Genomic DNA, 18,042 nt, shown 5'->3' with positions numbered 1-18,042 from the left:
AAGGCAGACTTGGGAACAGAACTCATTCATAATCCAGGAACTGCCTATATATACACGTACACACCCACACCCACATACGTACCTGTAACCATTTTTATATCCACCTATATATATGTGTGTGTATACATTTAAATATAAAACTATGAGTTCACCCCAATCCCTCCAATTCTAACCCAAAATCTCGTTCTTTCTAGCCTTCCCCTTGCAATGATTGTAAATACCTTCTCAGCCAGAATGAAACTCTGCTCTGGTTATCCTCAGTATTATTTAGTACATTGTAACCAGTTTCCCAGCCATGCAATCTCCTCCACCCCACTCCGCTTGCATCACCCTGTGTTCTAGGCCCACAAGCTTGCTAGTCCGCAGTGCTTTGTTGCTCCCCAAGCCCCCACCATCAACACCCCTCATTCCTTGGCCACCAGGCTGGTGGGCCCACTGGCTCACATCTTAGTGCAAGCCAGTAAGTTTTGATGTAAGCCTAAGCTTTTGTGTGCTGGCTTAGACAAAGCTTATAGGACTTTTTTCTCCCTTACACTTCTTGGTTGTCCGCTGAGTTCTGGATGTTGGAGATTTTACCTATCCAGATAAGCAGAGTGTTACTGACGAGTGGAACTGATGAAAGATACTTTCTGAGGTGGTTATTTGTATTGTAGGTTGTCTTACCATCAGCGTATAATAGATATCGTTCCTCCTACCTTCTCAGCTCTATGTCCTGCAAACCCAACCTGCATTTACAAGTATGGAGATGAAAGTAGCAGTAAGTAATAAAATGAAATAAAACCCTCTGTCTTTAAAAAGTACCAATGCAAGTCTCCTCTGAAGTAATTTACTTAAGGTGGAGAAATTGAACTTTCTTTTCCTGGGGTTTATATTTTCTCTTTCTAAAAGGTGGCCTGTCACTGGCGGCTTTTGATTTGTTTGCCCTGTGATCGTTCTGAGGATTTTATTGTGATCTAATTAATTATTACTGGCTTGTTTTTTTTTTTTTCAGTTGTTTACAGTGTTATATTCATGACATTATTTTAAATATGCTGCTAAGTATAGCAAGATGAACTTACTAAAATGAAAGATTTTTTTTATGACGATGGAGATTACTTGAACTGCTTATCTTCTGACATCAGGTCTGGTGTGGTGTGGGAGCGCAGGTGCACATAGACTGTTTCGACAGGTGGTCTGCCTCTAGAAGTAAATTCTTAAACAGAGTTTTTCTTACTTTTTGGCCACATCATCTCTGAGATTGCACTATAAATCAGAGGGACAATAACTTGATAAGCTGTTTTCTACTTTGCACAGTATTTACACTTCATGAAGTAAGGTGTGTTGTACACTGATAGTCACTATAGAGAGTTAGGTGTGGAGTTTTTTCAAGTTGGTCTTTTCAGATGGCACTGAATGCAGCTCCTCCACAGACCTTCTGTTTGGTGCTGTATAGCAATTCTTTCTTCAGATCTCTCCTCTCCACTGGTATCTCAGACTTTATCCTAGTTCTCCACCTATTTCTCTGACTACATCTGTCTTCCTTAAAATAAACTCTGTTGGTCCCAATGCTGAGCACATATCCTATGTTATTATGTCACTTAATCCTTAAAACAGCTTTGAAAAATAGGTATGATTATGCCTAATTTACAATGAGGGAAGTGACTGCAGAGAGGTGAAGCCAGAGTGAGATTGCTCCTGAGCAGTAGAGCCCAGATTCAACTCCATACTCACAAACTGAGAAGCCCACACCTGAAAGAGCAAAGCTTGATGGCGCACTTACAAGCACCGAGCCCTGAATTTTGCCGTAATGGTTCAGAGAATTGTAAGGAACAGTCTCATGTGAAAGAGCTGAGGCTGTTGTTGATTGATCTGTCTTGTTTACCCCAGGAACAACTCAGCCTGACTTTCAAGGCCCTCCTAACAGTTGTTCCTATTTTGTTATTTTTTTATTTTTTCTAAATGAACCTCAAGTCCAGCCAGGCCCCCCTCCTCTTTTATTTTTTGCATACACCTTTTTCTTGGCTGTGCCTCTGTACTGTAACTCCAATCTGGAATATCCTTTCTATTTCCAATTCCTGCATTCTGTTTAGTGCCCAGCCCAAGCGACACTCCTGTAAATATGTTTTAACCTTTAGCAAGCCAGTGTTGTATTGCTCTCTGGCTACTTCTGTGAATATTTTGACTCCCCAGCTAAAATCTAGACTCCTCAGTGGTGGGGGGTTCTTCTTTCTTCACTTATTTTCTCTCCCACTTTCAGGAGAAAGCACACAGCATTTGTTTCATGATTGTCCTAAGGGACCTGTTGTGATTGGCTTTATTTATTCCAGGTGCTTAGTAACTCATCGTCTGTGTCAGGACTGCCTTTTTATTTGTTGCTTCTTTTGTCTACCTTACATTTAATGTGGATTTCCTCTAGCCCTGGTAATACCTTACACTATAGACCAGCACAGATCTTATCCAACAGACATTGACTAATAGTAAACATGTGGAGTCACATCACATGAGCATCTATATAGACTCAGCAAAAAAAAAACGAAAAAGTCTCTTAAGTTGGCACCCTTCACCTTGTTCAGACTCAAACTTAGTTTCCGCCATCTCAGGGATGAGAAGGAGGAAAGGGGCCTTGGCAAAAATAAAAGGGACATACATTGATTCTTAGCTTTTGAGCTTACACAGGCCTAGGACATCTGAGGCTGTTAAGGAGCAGTTCTAATCCATCTGATATCAGCAACGATATCCCTTGTTCCACATCCTCTTCAGAATCCAGCTTGAATTTCTGGCAGTTTCCTGTTGGTGTACTGCTCGACCATATTTGAGTTATCTTCAGCAAAAATTACTTGTGTGTTTCTGCATTCTGTTGGATCACCTTTCTTTGGGATGGGTACAAATATGGATCTCTTCCAGTCAGTTGGCCAGGTAGCTGTCGCCCAAATTTCTTAGCAGAGACAAGTGATCACTTCCAGCTGCATCTGTTTGTTGAAACATCTCAGTTGGTATTCCGTCAATTCCTGGAGCCTTGTTTTTCGCCAGTGCCTTCAGTGCAGCTTGGACTTCTTCCTTCAGTACCATCAGTTCTTAATCATATGCTACCTCTTGAAATCGTTAGTATTAACCAGTTCTTTTTGGTACAGTGACTCTGAGTATTCTTTCCATCTGTTTTTGATGCTTGCTGTTTCGTTCAGTATTTTGCCCATAGAATCCTTCAGTATTGCAACTTGAGGCTTGAATTTTTTCTTCAGTTCTTTCAGCTTGAAAAATACTGAGCATGTTCTTCTGTTTTGGTTTTCTAACTTCAGGTTTTGCACGTTTCATTATAATACTTTACTTTGTCTTCTTGAGACGCCCTTTGAAATCTTCTGTTCAGCTCTTTTACTTCATCATTTCTTCCATTTGCTTTAGCTACTCTGCGTTCAAGAGCAAGTTTCAGAGTCTCTTCTGACATCCATTTTGGTCTTTCCTTTCCTGTCTTTTTAGTCATCTTTTGCTTTTTTCATATATAATATGTCATCCCACAACTCATCTGGTCTTTGGTCATTAGTGTTCAGTATGTCACCTCTATTCTTGAGATGGTCTCTAAGGATTTCATTTTACTTGGATCTATAATCAACACCCATGGAAGCAGCAGTCAAGAAGTCAAACAGTGTGTTGCATTGGGCAAGTCTGCTGCAAGAGACCTCTTTCAACTGTTAAAAAAGCAAAGATGTTATTTTGAGGAGTAAGGTGCGCCTGACCCAAGCCATGGTATTTTCAGTTAGCTCATACACATGTGGAAGCTGGACAGTGAATAAGGAAGACCAAAGAAGGAGTGATGCATTTGAATTATGGTGTTAGTGAAGAGTATTGAATATACTATAGACTGCCAGAAAAACGAACAAAGAAGTATAACCAGAGTGTTGCTTAAAAGCGAAGATGGCGAGATTCGTCTCATACTTTAGACACGTTGTCAGGAGGGACCAGTCCCTGGAGAAGGACGTCATGCTTGGTAAAGTAGAGGGTCAGTAAAAAATAGGAAGACCCTTAATGAGATGGATTGACACAGTGACTGCAACCATGGGCTCAAACATAGCAATTATTGTGAGGATGGCACAGGACCAGGCAGAGTTTCAAGTTTCTTAGTTATTTCACTGTTTGTTAAAATAATTTTTAAATCTTATATCCCTTGCTCCTCCCTCCACTTCTGTGTTTAGATTCTCTTCCTGGACATTCTGTTGCCCTCTGTTTGTCTGTTGCCTTTAAAAGTAAGGCAACCAATGATGAAATCTTCAGCATTCTGAAGGATGTACCAAATCCCAACCAAGATGATGATGACGGTAAGAGAATTAGATATGTCTTGAGTGGAACTACGTCTAGGCCCAGTAAAAGCATAAACATAACTGGCAACGTGAGTTCTGCTTAAATCCCATTGGGTGCTCATAAAACAATATATTCGTTTGGCCTGTTCAGCTAATCAGTTGTACCTAGAATCCAGGTATTTCCTCCCTTATGTAAAAGGAGACCCAATCATCCCTATAAAGTAGCTTACATTAAGAATATAAACTGCAACCTGAATATATAGGAAAATATACCTCTATCATTCAACAATTTTTAAACATTCCCTGCTTTCACTGTAAAGAGGCTCCTGAATGGGAAGACTTGGTGTATTATTATAAAGTTGTGTGTTTTCTCCAAATTAAGCTATTGTAATAATATTTAACATTTACTGAGTGTGTACCATGTAATTCAAACCAAAATCCTAGTTGTTGTTTTTGTTTTTTTCTGGGGAAGGTGGACAGATTGACAAAACAATTAAGTTTATCTGAATCAATAAATGGGTGAGAAAAAAAGTGATGAGAGAGGTACTTGCCTTATCACATATTAAAGCATACTGTGCAAACTACAGTATCTAAAGCAGTGTGGTACTGGCACAAAGAAGAGACAAATCAGTGGAACAGACGAAAAGTCTACTGGGATAACTGGGTAACCACTTGAGGAAAAAAAAATTTTTGTGTGTGTGTGTGTAAGGACGTGCATAGAAAATGACTCTTAGAATCAAAATAAAACAATAATGGTCTCTGGGTGTTTTACTGGGAATTTGTTTGGATTTCTCTAAGAAACTTGGATTATAATATTAGAGAGAAAATATATTTAGAGAGCACAAATCAAAACATGATAGTTTTAAAGGTCTTTGGTATTCTCAAACATCTCAGGGCATAGACTTAAGTGTTGAGGGTTTACTGTATTTTATTTACGTTATCTTTCCACCATATAAACAGAATATGAACAAGGAAATCTACGTGGTATTTTAACAGAAATGGATCATATAGAAGAATTAGGAAAACAATCACAAAGAACTAAAAATTCAAATTATTCTTAGTTTTAGATTTTGAGTATTTGAAATCAGTGATGGTCTTTTATTGTCTATTAGTACTTAATAGAAGTTCCGCAAATGTTGACTTAGTATTTTGATATGAACAGGCTATCTGTTTAGTGTACCAGATGAGGTACCAAGGAACTGCTATACTTATATTTTTCTGTCTTACTGTGGATTACTTTTCAGATGAAGGATTCAGTTTTAACCCATTGAAAATAGAAGTCTTTGTACAGACTCTGCTACACTTGGCAGCCAAATCATTCAGCCACTCTTTCAGTGCTCTTGCAAAGTAAGTACAAGAACACAGCCTTTCTTTAGGGTTTGGGACTTTGCTTGCTGAATACCAATGGTATAGTAACTTTTACGAAAATAGTTGAATATGATCTTGATAGTACACTATTGTCATATGATTTGATACATTGGGTTTTGGTTTGTAGTGACTAAAATCCCTATTCCATGGCTTTTATCAGTCTGTATGTGTTTGCATATATGCATGGACTGTGCGTTTTTTCACATAGACCTTGAGAGAAATTAGTGAAAAACCTAGGTGCTTAGGATAATCATATATGCAGTCAGAAGTTCTCATCCTGTCGAAGCGTCTTCCTCAAGGGAAGTAAGAAATGAGAATAGACTACATTTTTGGGAGCCACCTAAAGGTTGGCATCTAAAGACAGAGCTTCCTCACTTGTCAAACAGACTTCAAAAGGTGAATGTATATATTCTCCCAGCCAAACAGAGAAACTCTCCGTATCATTTCCCAATGCAGCATACTGCTTGCAGGGTTCCACAGAATGTGCAGTCGGAATACGTCACCTGTACTTGGGAATGGTTCCTGACCCCTTATCTATTAGATACACAGTAAACTTTAGTCCTTGGCTAACAATACCTACTGCCATTGAGTCGATTCCAACTCATAGCGACCCTATAAGACAGAGTAGAAGTACCCCATAAGGTTTCCAAACCTGTAATCTTTATGGAAGCAGACTGCCACATCTTTCTCTCGCGGAGCAGCTGGTGGGTTTGAACCGCTGACTTTTTGGTTAGCAGTCAAGGGCTTAATCACTGTGCCACAAGGGCTCCTTGGGCTAACAATAGTATAATATAACTCTCTTAAGCCTTAATAACAGATTTCATAAAAACTGTGAATTCCTAATCATGCCTTTTACATCCTTAATGATTATATTTTGTTTTGCATTTCTGTTTAAAAAGGCTTTGAAAACATTAAAATGTCCATTGAATTAGTATGTATGTGATTTTCTTCCCCCTGTTACTAAAAGGTTTCATGAAGTCTTCAAAACCCTAGCTGAAAGTGATGAAGGGAAGTTACATGTCCTAAGAGTTATGTTTGAGGTCTGGCGGAACCATCCACAGGTAAAAACAATTATTGTATGACTAATGAAATAAGCCAATTAAAGGACAAGTGCTGTGATTAGACTTTGGACTATAACACCTCAACATATTTTAAATGTTTAGAATGCTTGTTGCTTGTAAGATTCTACCAGTTGGATAGGAAGTGGTTACCTAGTCTAATCAATTTCTACAAACAAGCTTCAGATTTCTCAAACCTCAATATATTATTTTCATATTATAAAAAAACCCATTGTCATGGGGTTGATTCCAACTCATAGCGACTCTATAGGACAGAGTAGACCTACCCTATAGGGTTTCCAAGGAGGTTGGTGGATTCAAACTGCTGACCTTTTGGTTAGCAGCCGAGCTCTTTACCACTGCGCCACCAGGGCTCCTCCTATTATAAAGAGGCATTGAAATAAATTTCAGAAGGTATTTAAGACTACTTTATGATAAAACATTCTTGTATTTTTAACTTTTGGGACTCAGTGGAAATTGCATATATTTTTTGTATAGGTATTATCTAAAATAAAAAACAATTAAGTGTTGCCTGTAGAGATTTTCTTTTTGTTCAGTCAGTCTTTATTGGTACTGTAGTATCTCTTACGTTACCAAAGACAAGTATAGGGAAGAATAAATCTTAAGCCCTGATGGTCAAATTGATTCCATAGCCACTGAAAATGAATTTTATAGTCCTCATATTTTACTTTTGTAGCAGTGGTAGTATTTTGACCGGCATGTAACTGCGATTTACCCTAATAATGCTTCTGTGGTTGTAGATGATTGCTGTACTGGTGGATAAGATGATTCGTACGCAGATTGTTGACTGTGCTGCGGTAGCAAATTGGATCTTCTCTTCAGAACTGTCTCGTGACTTTACTAGGTAATATGGATTCTAAGAATTGATTCATGTGTAGTCTCTTAATACAAGAGCTTCAAATTCTAGTCCACACCAGGTTTATATTAAATACTAATGGTCCAGTCTGGTAGGATTGGTAAAGATTCCTAGACAGTAGAAGTATACACAGGCAGTCAAGTTGCAGTGTCTCTCAGGGACACACACGTAATTTGAGTCAGGACCCACCCACCCAGTCAGGTAGAAATGCTGATGAAGGATTCAGAATATTGAGGGGAAGAGACCAGCAGGAGGCAGGCTGTGTGTCAGAGCCTGAGCCAGACCAAGTGGAGATTCACATAAGGGTTCCAACTCTAGTGGGAACCTGAAATGCACACCAAGAGCTAGGAGACAGACTAAAGTTGTGATCAGTTAGGTCACATCATGGAGGAATCGAGAAAAGCTTGGTGGGCCTCCCCTCAGTCATAAAAATCCTAGATTTAGTGCAGAAGATGTATTTAGACCTAAGGGAAAGAGATTTTTCACCAAGTTGGTTCTTATTGGTGAAGTTGGGTCCACAAGCTTTATAGTCCTGATGGGCACCAGACAGGAAGCAAAAAAGCAAGTTACTTGCAAAGACATAAAAAACCATCACAACTTCTGACTTCTCCGCTGTATGTGTTACTGCCAGAGGGCACTGGTCTGAAAGGTCTCCTTAGGGTGAAACTGTGTGTCCAGCCAAGTGGGCATTCACGAATGAAAGCAACACAAAGATACTCTCAGATCTTTGCCACCTCTCAGAAAACAGACCACCAAAGTGTGTGTTAGTCATTATTCTGAGGGATTTATATTTTCAACTCATTTAATCCTTACAATAACATGGTAGGGTGCTTTCCATTATTGTCCTCATTTTACAGAATAGGAAAATACCCACGTACTTAGTTAGCTTGTTAAGAGTCACAAGTAAGTGGCAGAACTCTGATTCAAACCCAGGCATTCTTAAATACAAACATTGCTCAAGATCTCTCCATTCTTTAACACCTGGCTCAATTATTTCCAGCTTTGTAAAGCCTTCCCTGATCACCCTGTCCAGAGTTAAAAGTGCTCGACTCTTGTGTTCTGTCTGCTAGCATTCTAGACTTCGAGTTTTTTAAACATGTTGTCTTATCTTCCATTTAAAATTGTCTCATTCAGGTCAAAATTTGTAGAAGAAAGTATTCTGAGTATTCTGGAGTTGGGAGACTTGGTTTGTCGATACAAAAGTAACTAAGAAGCTACTTTAAAAAATAGAACATTCATGCAGTAAACATTTTAAAGCACATACATGGTGATCCTGATACTTGAGCAGTTTGATTTTTAAGATAGGTGACATAAATATTTATTTCATTATTTTTTTTTTATTGTGCTTTAAAGTGAAAGTTTATAGTTCAAGTCAGTTTCTCATACAAAAATTTATACACACATTGCTATGTGACCCTAGCTGCTCTCCCTATAATGTGACATTACACTCGTCCTTTCCACCCCGGATTTCCCATGTCCATTCAACCAGCTCCTGTCCCTTTTTGCCTTCTCATCTCAGCTCCGGACAGGAGCTGCCCATTTAGTCTCAAGTATCTATTTGAGCTAAGAAGCACTCTCTTCAAGAGTATCATTTTATGTCCCATTGTCCAGTCTAATCTTTGTCTGAAGAGTTGGCTTTAGGAATGGTTTCAATTCTGGGCTAACAGAGTCCGGGGGGCCATGTCTTCCAGAGTCCGTCTACTCTCAGACCCTTAAGTCTGGTCTTTTCACTAGAATTTGAGTTCTGCACCCCACTTTTCTCCTGCTCTGTCAGGGACTCTCTTGTGTTCCCTGTCAGGGCAGTCATTGGTGGTAGCCGGGCACCATCTAGTTCTTCTGGTCTCAGGATATTTGTTTCATTCTTAACACACATCAGTTGATAGCTGTCAACTCATGCCTTTCTTAAATGTTCCAAGAGAATTGGCTGAGTGTGTGCTAGTCCAATTCTATAAAGCAAGTTAAATAGCCTCAGGTTAGTGGTTACTATTTTGAGAAAATTCAGACACTTTAATGTTTAAATTTAGGAGAAAATGTGTTTTTGTTCCTAATGTTAGCATTTGCCATTTCAATAAATACATACATACACCTTCTATGTATATTTAGTAGGGGATATAAATAATAAGAAAAATTGAGAGGACAGAGTAATGCCCTCAGTGAGCTCACATGAGTCTAATGGGTAGCGAGAGATGTTTGCACATTTGACAAGGCAAATCATAAGTATTGCTGGAAAAATATACTAATTTTGCCCAAAGGGTTGAAGGCTGTTTTAGAACTTAAGAATAAATTATAAAAGTTAAGAGGATTTATTATCTATAAGCATAGCTAACTTTAACATACAATAACCAAATGCCATATTACTTTAAGATTGTTTGTTTGGGAAATCTTGCACTCCACGATTCGTAAGATGAGCAAACATGTTCTGAAGATCCAGAAAGAGCTAGAAGAAGCTAAAGAAAAACTTGCAAGGCAACACAAACGGGTAAGTCTTGTTTTGACTTTTTACTGTTTAAAGAAGGTATGCCAGAAACTCTTGAGAATAATCAAAGTCCATCACCTTGATGGTGATCTGTTTTTCCTGAGCCCTAGTTGGACTCAACTCGACCGCAGCAGGTTTCGTTTTTGGTTTTTTAATTATGCAGAGCTGTTTGTAGAAGTGGAGGAGGAGGAAGGATCAGTGGTCTGTTGCTGTGTGCTGTTATTCTGCATGGTGAACCTGTTTAGGAAGCTGCAAACGATTTCTCCGTAGTTCACACCTCTAGCTCAGCCTCATGTTTGCCCTACTAACAAGGAAGAAGGAGAAGGAAAGAGAATGCTTGTATTTCTCTAAGAGTTTCTGGTGCAAGAGGGGGACAGAGAGCTTGTAGATGCTTACTACTTCCTAAGTACTGTGAGGCATGATGGGGCAGCCCCTCCAGGTTTACAAAATACTCCTCATATTAATGAGAAAACCAGACCAAATCTATTGCTGTTGAGTCGATTCCAACTCATAATGACCCTATAGGGCAGAGTAGACCTGCCCACAGGGTTTCCAGGGAGCTGCTGGTGGATTCAAACTGCCGACCTTTTGGTTAGCAGCCATAACTCTTAACCACTATGCCACCAGGGGCTCCATATTAATGACAGGTTTAGTATTTTAGCCATTTTTTGAGGAAGCAGTGAGCTTACTGTGTAGTGTAATTTAGCATAATGGTACTGGTATTATTTGTGACAGTATTTACACAGTAAACAAGTTTGACGATTTCAATGAACTATACCAAGTTCGAGTGCCAGGCTCCATATAGGCATACACTTACACATGTGTGTATGTATGTAGTGTATATGTAAGTATGTAAACACATACTCACAAACCTAAAACACTGCAAGGTAAATAGTATCCCCATTTTATAGATGTAGAAACTGAGGCTCAGGTCAGTTAAGTATGTAACTTGTTCAAGGTTACATAGCTAATAAATGACAGCTAGGATCTGACCCAGGTCTGTCAAATCCCAAAGACTTCCCTCGTCCCACTATTCTCTAAGACCATGTTGTTCCATATGGTCGTCATTAGCCATGTGTGACTATTTAAGTTAATTAAAATTAAATATAAGTCACACGAGTCACATTTCAAGTGCTCAATCGCCACATGTGGCTAGTAGCTGCTGTAATGGACAGTAGAGATTCATGTAGCATTTCCATCATCACAGAAAGCTGGCTCTCTCGATGCTGCTCTAGAATCATACCCTGGTAATGGTGCTGGGAGAAAACAAACATGTACTCAGTTGCCTAGAACATAAGGCAGACCCCATAACAGGTGCTGTGCTAGAGATAAAAGCAAGTTCTATGAAAACAGTGGGAAGGGGTGAGGTTTCTTATAACTTCTCTTATGGACTGGAGTAGCCTATCTTAGATGGGGCCTTAGCAGTAGAGTATTGCCTAGAAGACTTGCCAAGCTTTCTAGGTTCAGTGATGCCCACCTTCTTGCCAAAGGGACTTTGGTATGCAACATGCCTTGCTTCTGACTCTGCCCATTTCTGGCTGTGTGACATGGGGAAGGTTGTCTGACCTGTCTCATCCTAGTCCTTTATCTATAAAATGGAGAGATTTCCCTTTCTTGTTTGTGAAGTTTAATTGATGCATATCTTGTTTTTCTTCTGCCTTGTTTTTTTTTTTTTTTTTAACCTGAGCTAATGCTGTAAATTCCTCAGGGTGAGTGGGGAGGGAGCTGTTAAAGCTTTGCAGAGGTATATTGAGCTCATACTTGCCAGCAGAGTGTCTTGATCAGAATTATTACAGGCCAGTCATAGCCATTTCTAAATTATTATAAGGAAGAGCAGCTTGTGGTTCGTGAGCCATGTGAGGGCCTGCCCAGGTTTGCCATATGGCCTGTTCTCGTAGCAGACTGCCTCCCTGTTTCTACTGCTCATATGGTCAAATAGTGATATTTTAATGAATGAAAAGCACTGTCAGTTTTTTCGTGGGTCATTTACTTTGTTGAATAAAGAATGACAAAGTTAAAACAATACACAATTTTTCCAGAGGAAGAAGGAGAGTCAGGAATAGGAGGAGGATATGGAATGTGTGGCTAATGGCCTCCATGAACAACTGCCTTCTTTGCCATGAGACCAGAAGAACTGGATGTGCCCTGCTACTATTATTGAACATTTGATCAAAGATTCCATAGAAGAATCCTGATTAAAGGGGGAAAATGCAGAACAGAATTTCAAGTTTTCATAGACTCCAGACTTCCTGGAGCCATGGGGGCCAAATGAATCCCTGAAATGATTGCCCTGAGATAATCTTTAAATCTTAAACCAGAAGTATCCCGTAAGGTCTTCTTAAAAGCAAATAATAGTTTAGCTTAACGAGTAAAGAATGTCTGCTTTTTAGATCTATCTATATAGGATCAGAGTGACAACAGCAACTCTAAAGATTAGATAGAAACCTTAGAGGGCAGTGAATTTATGTTAATAGGGGAGGAATAATTCAGAAAAGGAGAGTGAGAATGGTTACACGACTTGAAGAATGTAATCAGTGCCACTGAATGGTACATGTAGAAACTGTTGAACTGGTGTATGTTTTGCTGCATATATTGTCAACAACAACAAAAAAAATTATTTTTAAAAAAAGAGTATACAGTTTTTCGTGGGGCTCAAAGCTGTTTTCATTTTGAATAGAGGAAAAATGTGACACTTTTTTTCCTCCCTGCAACGGCTGTGTTGGAAAAAGGGTAGGTAGCTCACTACCACTTTATAGCAAACTCTCTCACCACTGTTACCCAAGACAGGTACCACTAGATTTCCCTGGCCTAGGTAAATACTCTGTTGTTGTTGCTAGTTGCCATCGAGTCGATTCCAACTTCTGGTGACCCCATGTGTCAAAGTAGAACTGCTTTCTAGGGTTTTCAAGGCTGTGACCTTTCAGAAGCAGATTACCAGGCCTGTCTTCTAAGTTGCCTCTGGGTGGTTTCTAACCAGTCTTTTCAGCTAATAGTCAAGTGCTTAACCACTTGCGCCACCCAGGGACTCCAGTACTCTAGGCCTATGAAATGAAACTTCTGAGTGAGAAGACTGTGTATCTGGAACCACAGCAAGACTTCGACAAATCTAAATAGCATTTAACCAGACGTAATAAAATAATTTCCGTTCTTGATACGATTTAATACATTGGACTTCTAAATGATGTTTTCCTTTTGTTCCTTTGTGTCCTGTAGCGAAGTGATGATGATGACAGAAGCAGTGACAGAAAAGATGGGGCTCTTGAGGAGCAAATAGAAAGACTACAGGAAAAAGTGGAGTCAGCTCAGAGTGAACAAAAGAACCTCTTCCTTGTCATATTTCAGGTATCTTGGCCTGGGACATTAATATGTAAAAGGAGACAATATCTTTCTTTAGTTTAAAATATGTTATTTTTAATAATAAAAGTAATACATGTCCATTTATAGAACAGTTTTAAAATACAAAAAAATACAAAGGAAAGTAAAGTCACCTAAAAGTTCACTACTTAGTTCTAGCCATGTATACTTTGGAATTCTGTGTAGTTTACTTGGCATTCTCGCATAAACATTTCTCTGTACTTTAAAAAAATATTTTTTGATGCATTTGTCTTCTGTTTAGTTCCCATTGTTGAGCATTTAGATGACTGTTTTCCTTTCTGATGGATGTCTTTGTGCATAGATTCCTGTTCACATTTGTTATTATTTATTTGGAATAAATGCCAAGAAGTAAAATTACTAGGATAAGTAATTTAGACATTAGCATCTTTATATATTGCCAAAAAGGATGTACTGACTCACATTATCACCAACCTGCCTTTCTAGATTAACAATATTTAATGAATTATGAAAGTTAGGAATACACGTCACAAAGACAGGGTGGAGCAAACAATACCCTCAGGTCTATTTGTCATGAATGTAATTGCTTCTGAAGAATTCTCCCTCTAATGCTTCTTTAACTTTGTTTCCTCTTCCAGCGTTTTATCATGATCTTGACCGAACACTTAGTACGATGTGAGACTGATGGGACCAATGTATTAACACCATGGTATAAGAACTGTATAGAGAGACTCCAGCAGATCTTCTTACAGGTTTGTGGGAAACTTTGGTTAGATAATAAACACTGGTCTTCTCAGCCACAAAGACTTTCCATTAAAAACATCATTGTCAAATTTGTCAGGACCTTATGTAGTACCCATAGCCCGTTTCAGTTCATGCCCATTTCCCCTCCCTACTGTTGCTCATCAGAATGTTTAAACTTAAATTCGTACTATGCCACTGAGATTCCTAATTGCCATTTTTTTACACTGGAGAACCTATCTGTAATATAAAATGTAAAGAAAAAAATGTTAAGGGCATAGTAATTGAATTTATAAAGATCCTTAAAATCTAATGTTCAGATGGTAAACATTGCCTACAGAAGCATGGTAAGTTCCCTGAGTTCTTTATACAAAAACAAAATGTAAGCCCTACCCCCTGCTAGATTTAAGTTAAAGATATTTATGAGAGTGGGACTAATTCTTTATTTTCTTCAGACACTAAACCTAAAAATCTTCATTTGTTCCAGAAAAATGATTAAAACAGAATCATTAAAGAGAAAAGTTAGATTGATTCTTTAAGCCTCTAAATAGGAATTCTGTCTAGATTATTTAGTTATTGCCAGTCTATATAGGAGCATACAGAAGAGATTATTTAATTTTTGACACTTTTTTTCCCATTTAGGTTCAACAAGGTGTCACAGATTTTTAGTAAGACAGATGAGCTGTTGATTTAAAAAACAAAACAAGGTTTGGGTTTCTTGTTTTGTGGAATACTTAATAGAGAATTCCAGTTCCTTTTTTTCTTTTGCAAAGAGATATCTTAAGGTTCTAAGAAAAAAAGGGGAAGGGACTGGTTCAAAAACACTTTCTTACGTTTCCCACACCATGGCTTTAACCTTAACCATAGCAATTTTGCTGTCCCTATTTATAACATATACCACCTTGTTGTCTTTTTTTTTTTTTTTTTTAATTCTCCTGGGTCAGTTTCTGCCATCTGGGTTGCTTTAAAGAAATAATGTACTATGTCCTAATTGGTTGGGGGCAGGAGCAGCTGAACCTAGTCTGTAAGAGAAGTAGTAGCAGCACCTGGTGCCACTGCCTTGCATCATGAACTGTATTTACATAGAAGCTGGTCAGAACTGGAGTTGTTTTTTTTAATTGTACGTTAGATGAAGGTTTACAGAAAAAAAAGTTTCTCATTAAACAGTCAGTACACATATTGTTTTATGACATTGGTTAACAACGCCATGACACATCAACACTCTCCCTTCTCGAACTTGGAGGACTTTTTTTTTTTTTGGTGAAAATATACCTAGCCAAAGTTATACCATTTCAAAAGTTTCTACATGTACAATTCAGTGATGTCAATTACATTCTTCCAGTTGTGCTGCTGTTCTCACTACCCTTTTCCAAATTATTCCATCACTATTATCTTCAACTCATTGCCCCCCTAGGCTTCCCATCAAACCTTTTGAGTTGCTGTTGTCAATTTGATCTCACATAGATAATTCTTTTTTTTTTTTTTGTACTTTAGATGAAAGTTTGCAGAACAAATAGTTTCTTATTAAACAGTTTGTACACATATTTCCCTATGACAATGGTTAACAATCCCATGACATATCAGCACTGCCCTTTTTCAACCTTGGGTTCCCTATCACCAGCTTTCCTGTCCCCTCCTGCATTCTAGTCCTTGTCCCTGGACTGCTGTGCCTCGTTAGTCCTATTTTGTTTTATGAGGCTGTCCAATCCCCAGCTGAACGGTGAACTTTGGGAGTGACTTCAGTACTGAGCTAAAAGGGTGTCCAGGGCCATACTCTTGGGGTTTCTCCAGTCTCTGTCAGGTCAGTAAATCTGATCTCTTTTTTTTGAGATAGAATTTTGTTCTACATCCTTTTCCAACTCTGTCCAGGACACTCTATTATGCTCCCGGTCAGAGCAGTCAGTGGTGGTAGCCGGGCACCACCTACCTAGCTGTACTGGACTCAGTCTGGTGGAGGCCATGGTAACTGTGGTCCATTAGTCCTTTGGATTAATTTTTTCCTTGTATCTTGTTCTCTTCATTCTCCCTTGCTCCCAAAGGGGTGAGACCTGTGGAGTATCTTAGATGGCTGCTTACAGGCTTTTAAGACCCCAGATGCTACTCACCAAGCTAGAATGTAGAACATTGTCTTTATAAACTGTGTTATGCCAGTTGAGCTAGATGTTCCCCGAGACCACGGTCCCTACAGCCCTGCGCCCAGCAATTCAGTCCCTCAGGGAGTTTGGAAGTGTCTATGGAGCTTCCATGACCTTTCCTTATACAAGTTGTGCTGGCTTACCCAGTATTGTGTACTGTCTTACCCTTCACCAAAGTTACCACTTAGATATTGTCTGTTTAGTTTCTCCACACACACACACCTCCCATCCCTCATAACCAGCAAAGATTGTTTCTTTTTGTGTATAAACTTTTCCCTGAGTTTTTACAGTAGAGGTCTCATACAATATTTGTCCTTTTGTGATTGACTTATTTCACTCAGCATAATGTCCTCCAGTTTCATCCATGTTATGAGATGCTTCACAGATTCATCGTTGTTTATCTTTGCATAATACTCTATTGTGTATATGTACCATAGTTTGTTGATCCATTCATCTGTTGATGGGCATCTAGGTTGTTTCCATCTTTTTGCTATTGTGAACAATGCTGCAATGAATATGGGTGTGCGTATATCTACTCGTGTGACGGCTTTCTTATTTCTCTCGGATATATTTCTAGGAGTGGGATTGCATTTTGTAGTGCTTTTTTTTGTGATGCTGATGTTTTCTTTGTTCCTCTTACTCTCCTGTGCTGAGTTCCTTTTGTTTGTGGGGTTTTTTTTTTTTTTTATTTCTTTTGTTTTTGTAGGTTTTGTTCTTACTGAGACTTAATGTTTTTCTTCTTTATTTTGATGAGTAGGTTTGTAAACTGTCTTTGTGGTTACCTTGAAATTTACCCTTATCTTCCTGGATTTGAACCTGTCTATTATTACTTGGTATCACCTTGCCTTCCTCTGCATTAGAAGATTGTATACCTACACCATTTATTCCCTTTTTATTGTTCTGATGCTGTTGTCATTTACAGATTAACCTCTCTGGTTCTCTGTTGTAATTCTTCTGGTTTTGCATAGTCTTAAGAGTTCATTTCATAGGTTGGTATCTGGCTAGTACAATCCTGTGTCCTGTATTCAGCCTGTGGTCTGATCGTGTTTGTTCTCAGATCAAAGGACTCCCTTTAATAATTCTTGTAAGTTTGGTTTGGTTTTTACATAGTCCTTAACTTCTGTTTTTCTGGAAATGACCTAATTTCACCATCATATCTGAATGAGAGTTTTGTAAGATATATTATTCTTGGCTGGCAGTTTTTTTCTTTCAAGGTTTTATATATGTCATCCCATTGCCTTCTTGCCTGCATGGTTTCTGCCAAATAATCCGAGCTTAGTCTTATTGTTTCCCCTCTATATGTGACTTTTTGTTTTTCTCAAGCTTCTCTCAGGATTCTTTGTCTTTGGTTTTAGCAAGTATGATTATGATATGCCTTGGTGATTTTCTTTTGGGTTCTTTTCTATATGGGGTTCTTTGAGCTTCTTGAATGGTCAGCTTTTCATCTTTCATGATATTGGGGAAGTTTTCTGTCAGCAATTCTTCAGTGATCCTCTCTGTGTTTTCTGTTTTCTCCTCCTGTTCCAGAACTCTGATCACTCATAGATTTTTGCTTTTGATTGTATCCCACATAATTCTCAGGGTTTCTTCAGTTTCTTAATTCTTTTTTCTGATTTTTCCTCAAACAGTTGTATCCAAGTGTTTGTCTTCAATTTCGCTGATCGTATCTTCCATCATTTCAGACCTACTCCTCAGCCCTTCTATGCCACTGTCCATTTCTGAAATCTTGTTATTTATCTTTTGGATTTCTAATTGTTGTTTTTGTATGATTTCTAGTTGTGAA

At 38.6% G+C, this 18,042-nt stretch overlaps 1 protein-coding gene across 7 annotated transcripts in view; it reads left to right on the top strand.

The window, feature by feature from the left end:
* NCBP1 (nuclear cap binding protein subunit 1) overlaps window positions 1-18,042 on the top strand; it is a 48,817-nt gene that overhangs the window by 28,273 nt on the left and 2,502 nt on the right. For 4 of the 7 annotated variants that reach the window (XM_023727478.1, XM_023727482.1, XM_023727481.1 and 1 more), the window contains 8 exons: window positions 654-757; window positions 4,167-4,289; window positions 5,516-5,618; window positions 6,607-6,700; window positions 7,459-7,562; window positions 9,939-10,053; window positions 13,264-13,392; window positions 14,022-14,992. In XM_023727478.1, coding sequence (XP_023583246.1) covers window positions 654-757; window positions 4,167-4,289; window positions 5,516-5,618; window positions 6,607-6,700; window positions 7,459-7,562; window positions 9,939-10,053; window positions 13,264-13,392; window positions 14,022-14,375 — 1,126 coding nt within the window. In that variant the 3' untranslated portion in view covers window positions 14,376-14,992. Of the gene's footprint in view, window positions 1-653; window positions 758-4,166; window positions 4,290-5,515; window positions 5,619-6,606; window positions 6,701-7,458; window positions 7,563-9,938; window positions 10,054-13,263; window positions 13,393-14,021; window positions 14,993-18,042 lie in introns of those variants that run through there. The other 3 variants (XM_004372240.3, XM_023727480.1, XM_023727479.1) reach the window with 2 other exon arrangements.

The sequence above is a fragment of the Trichechus manatus genome, unplaced genomic scaffold (assembly GCF_000243295.1).
Source record: "Trichechus manatus latirostris isolate Lorelei unplaced genomic scaffold, TriManLat1.0 scaffold00016, whole genome shotgun sequence".
Taxonomy (NCBI): Eukaryota; Metazoa; Chordata; class Mammalia; order Sirenia; family Trichechidae; genus Trichechus; species Trichechus manatus.
The sequence above is the reverse complement of the archived record's forward strand: the minus strand, read 5'-3'. Positions and strand labels throughout refer to the sequence as shown.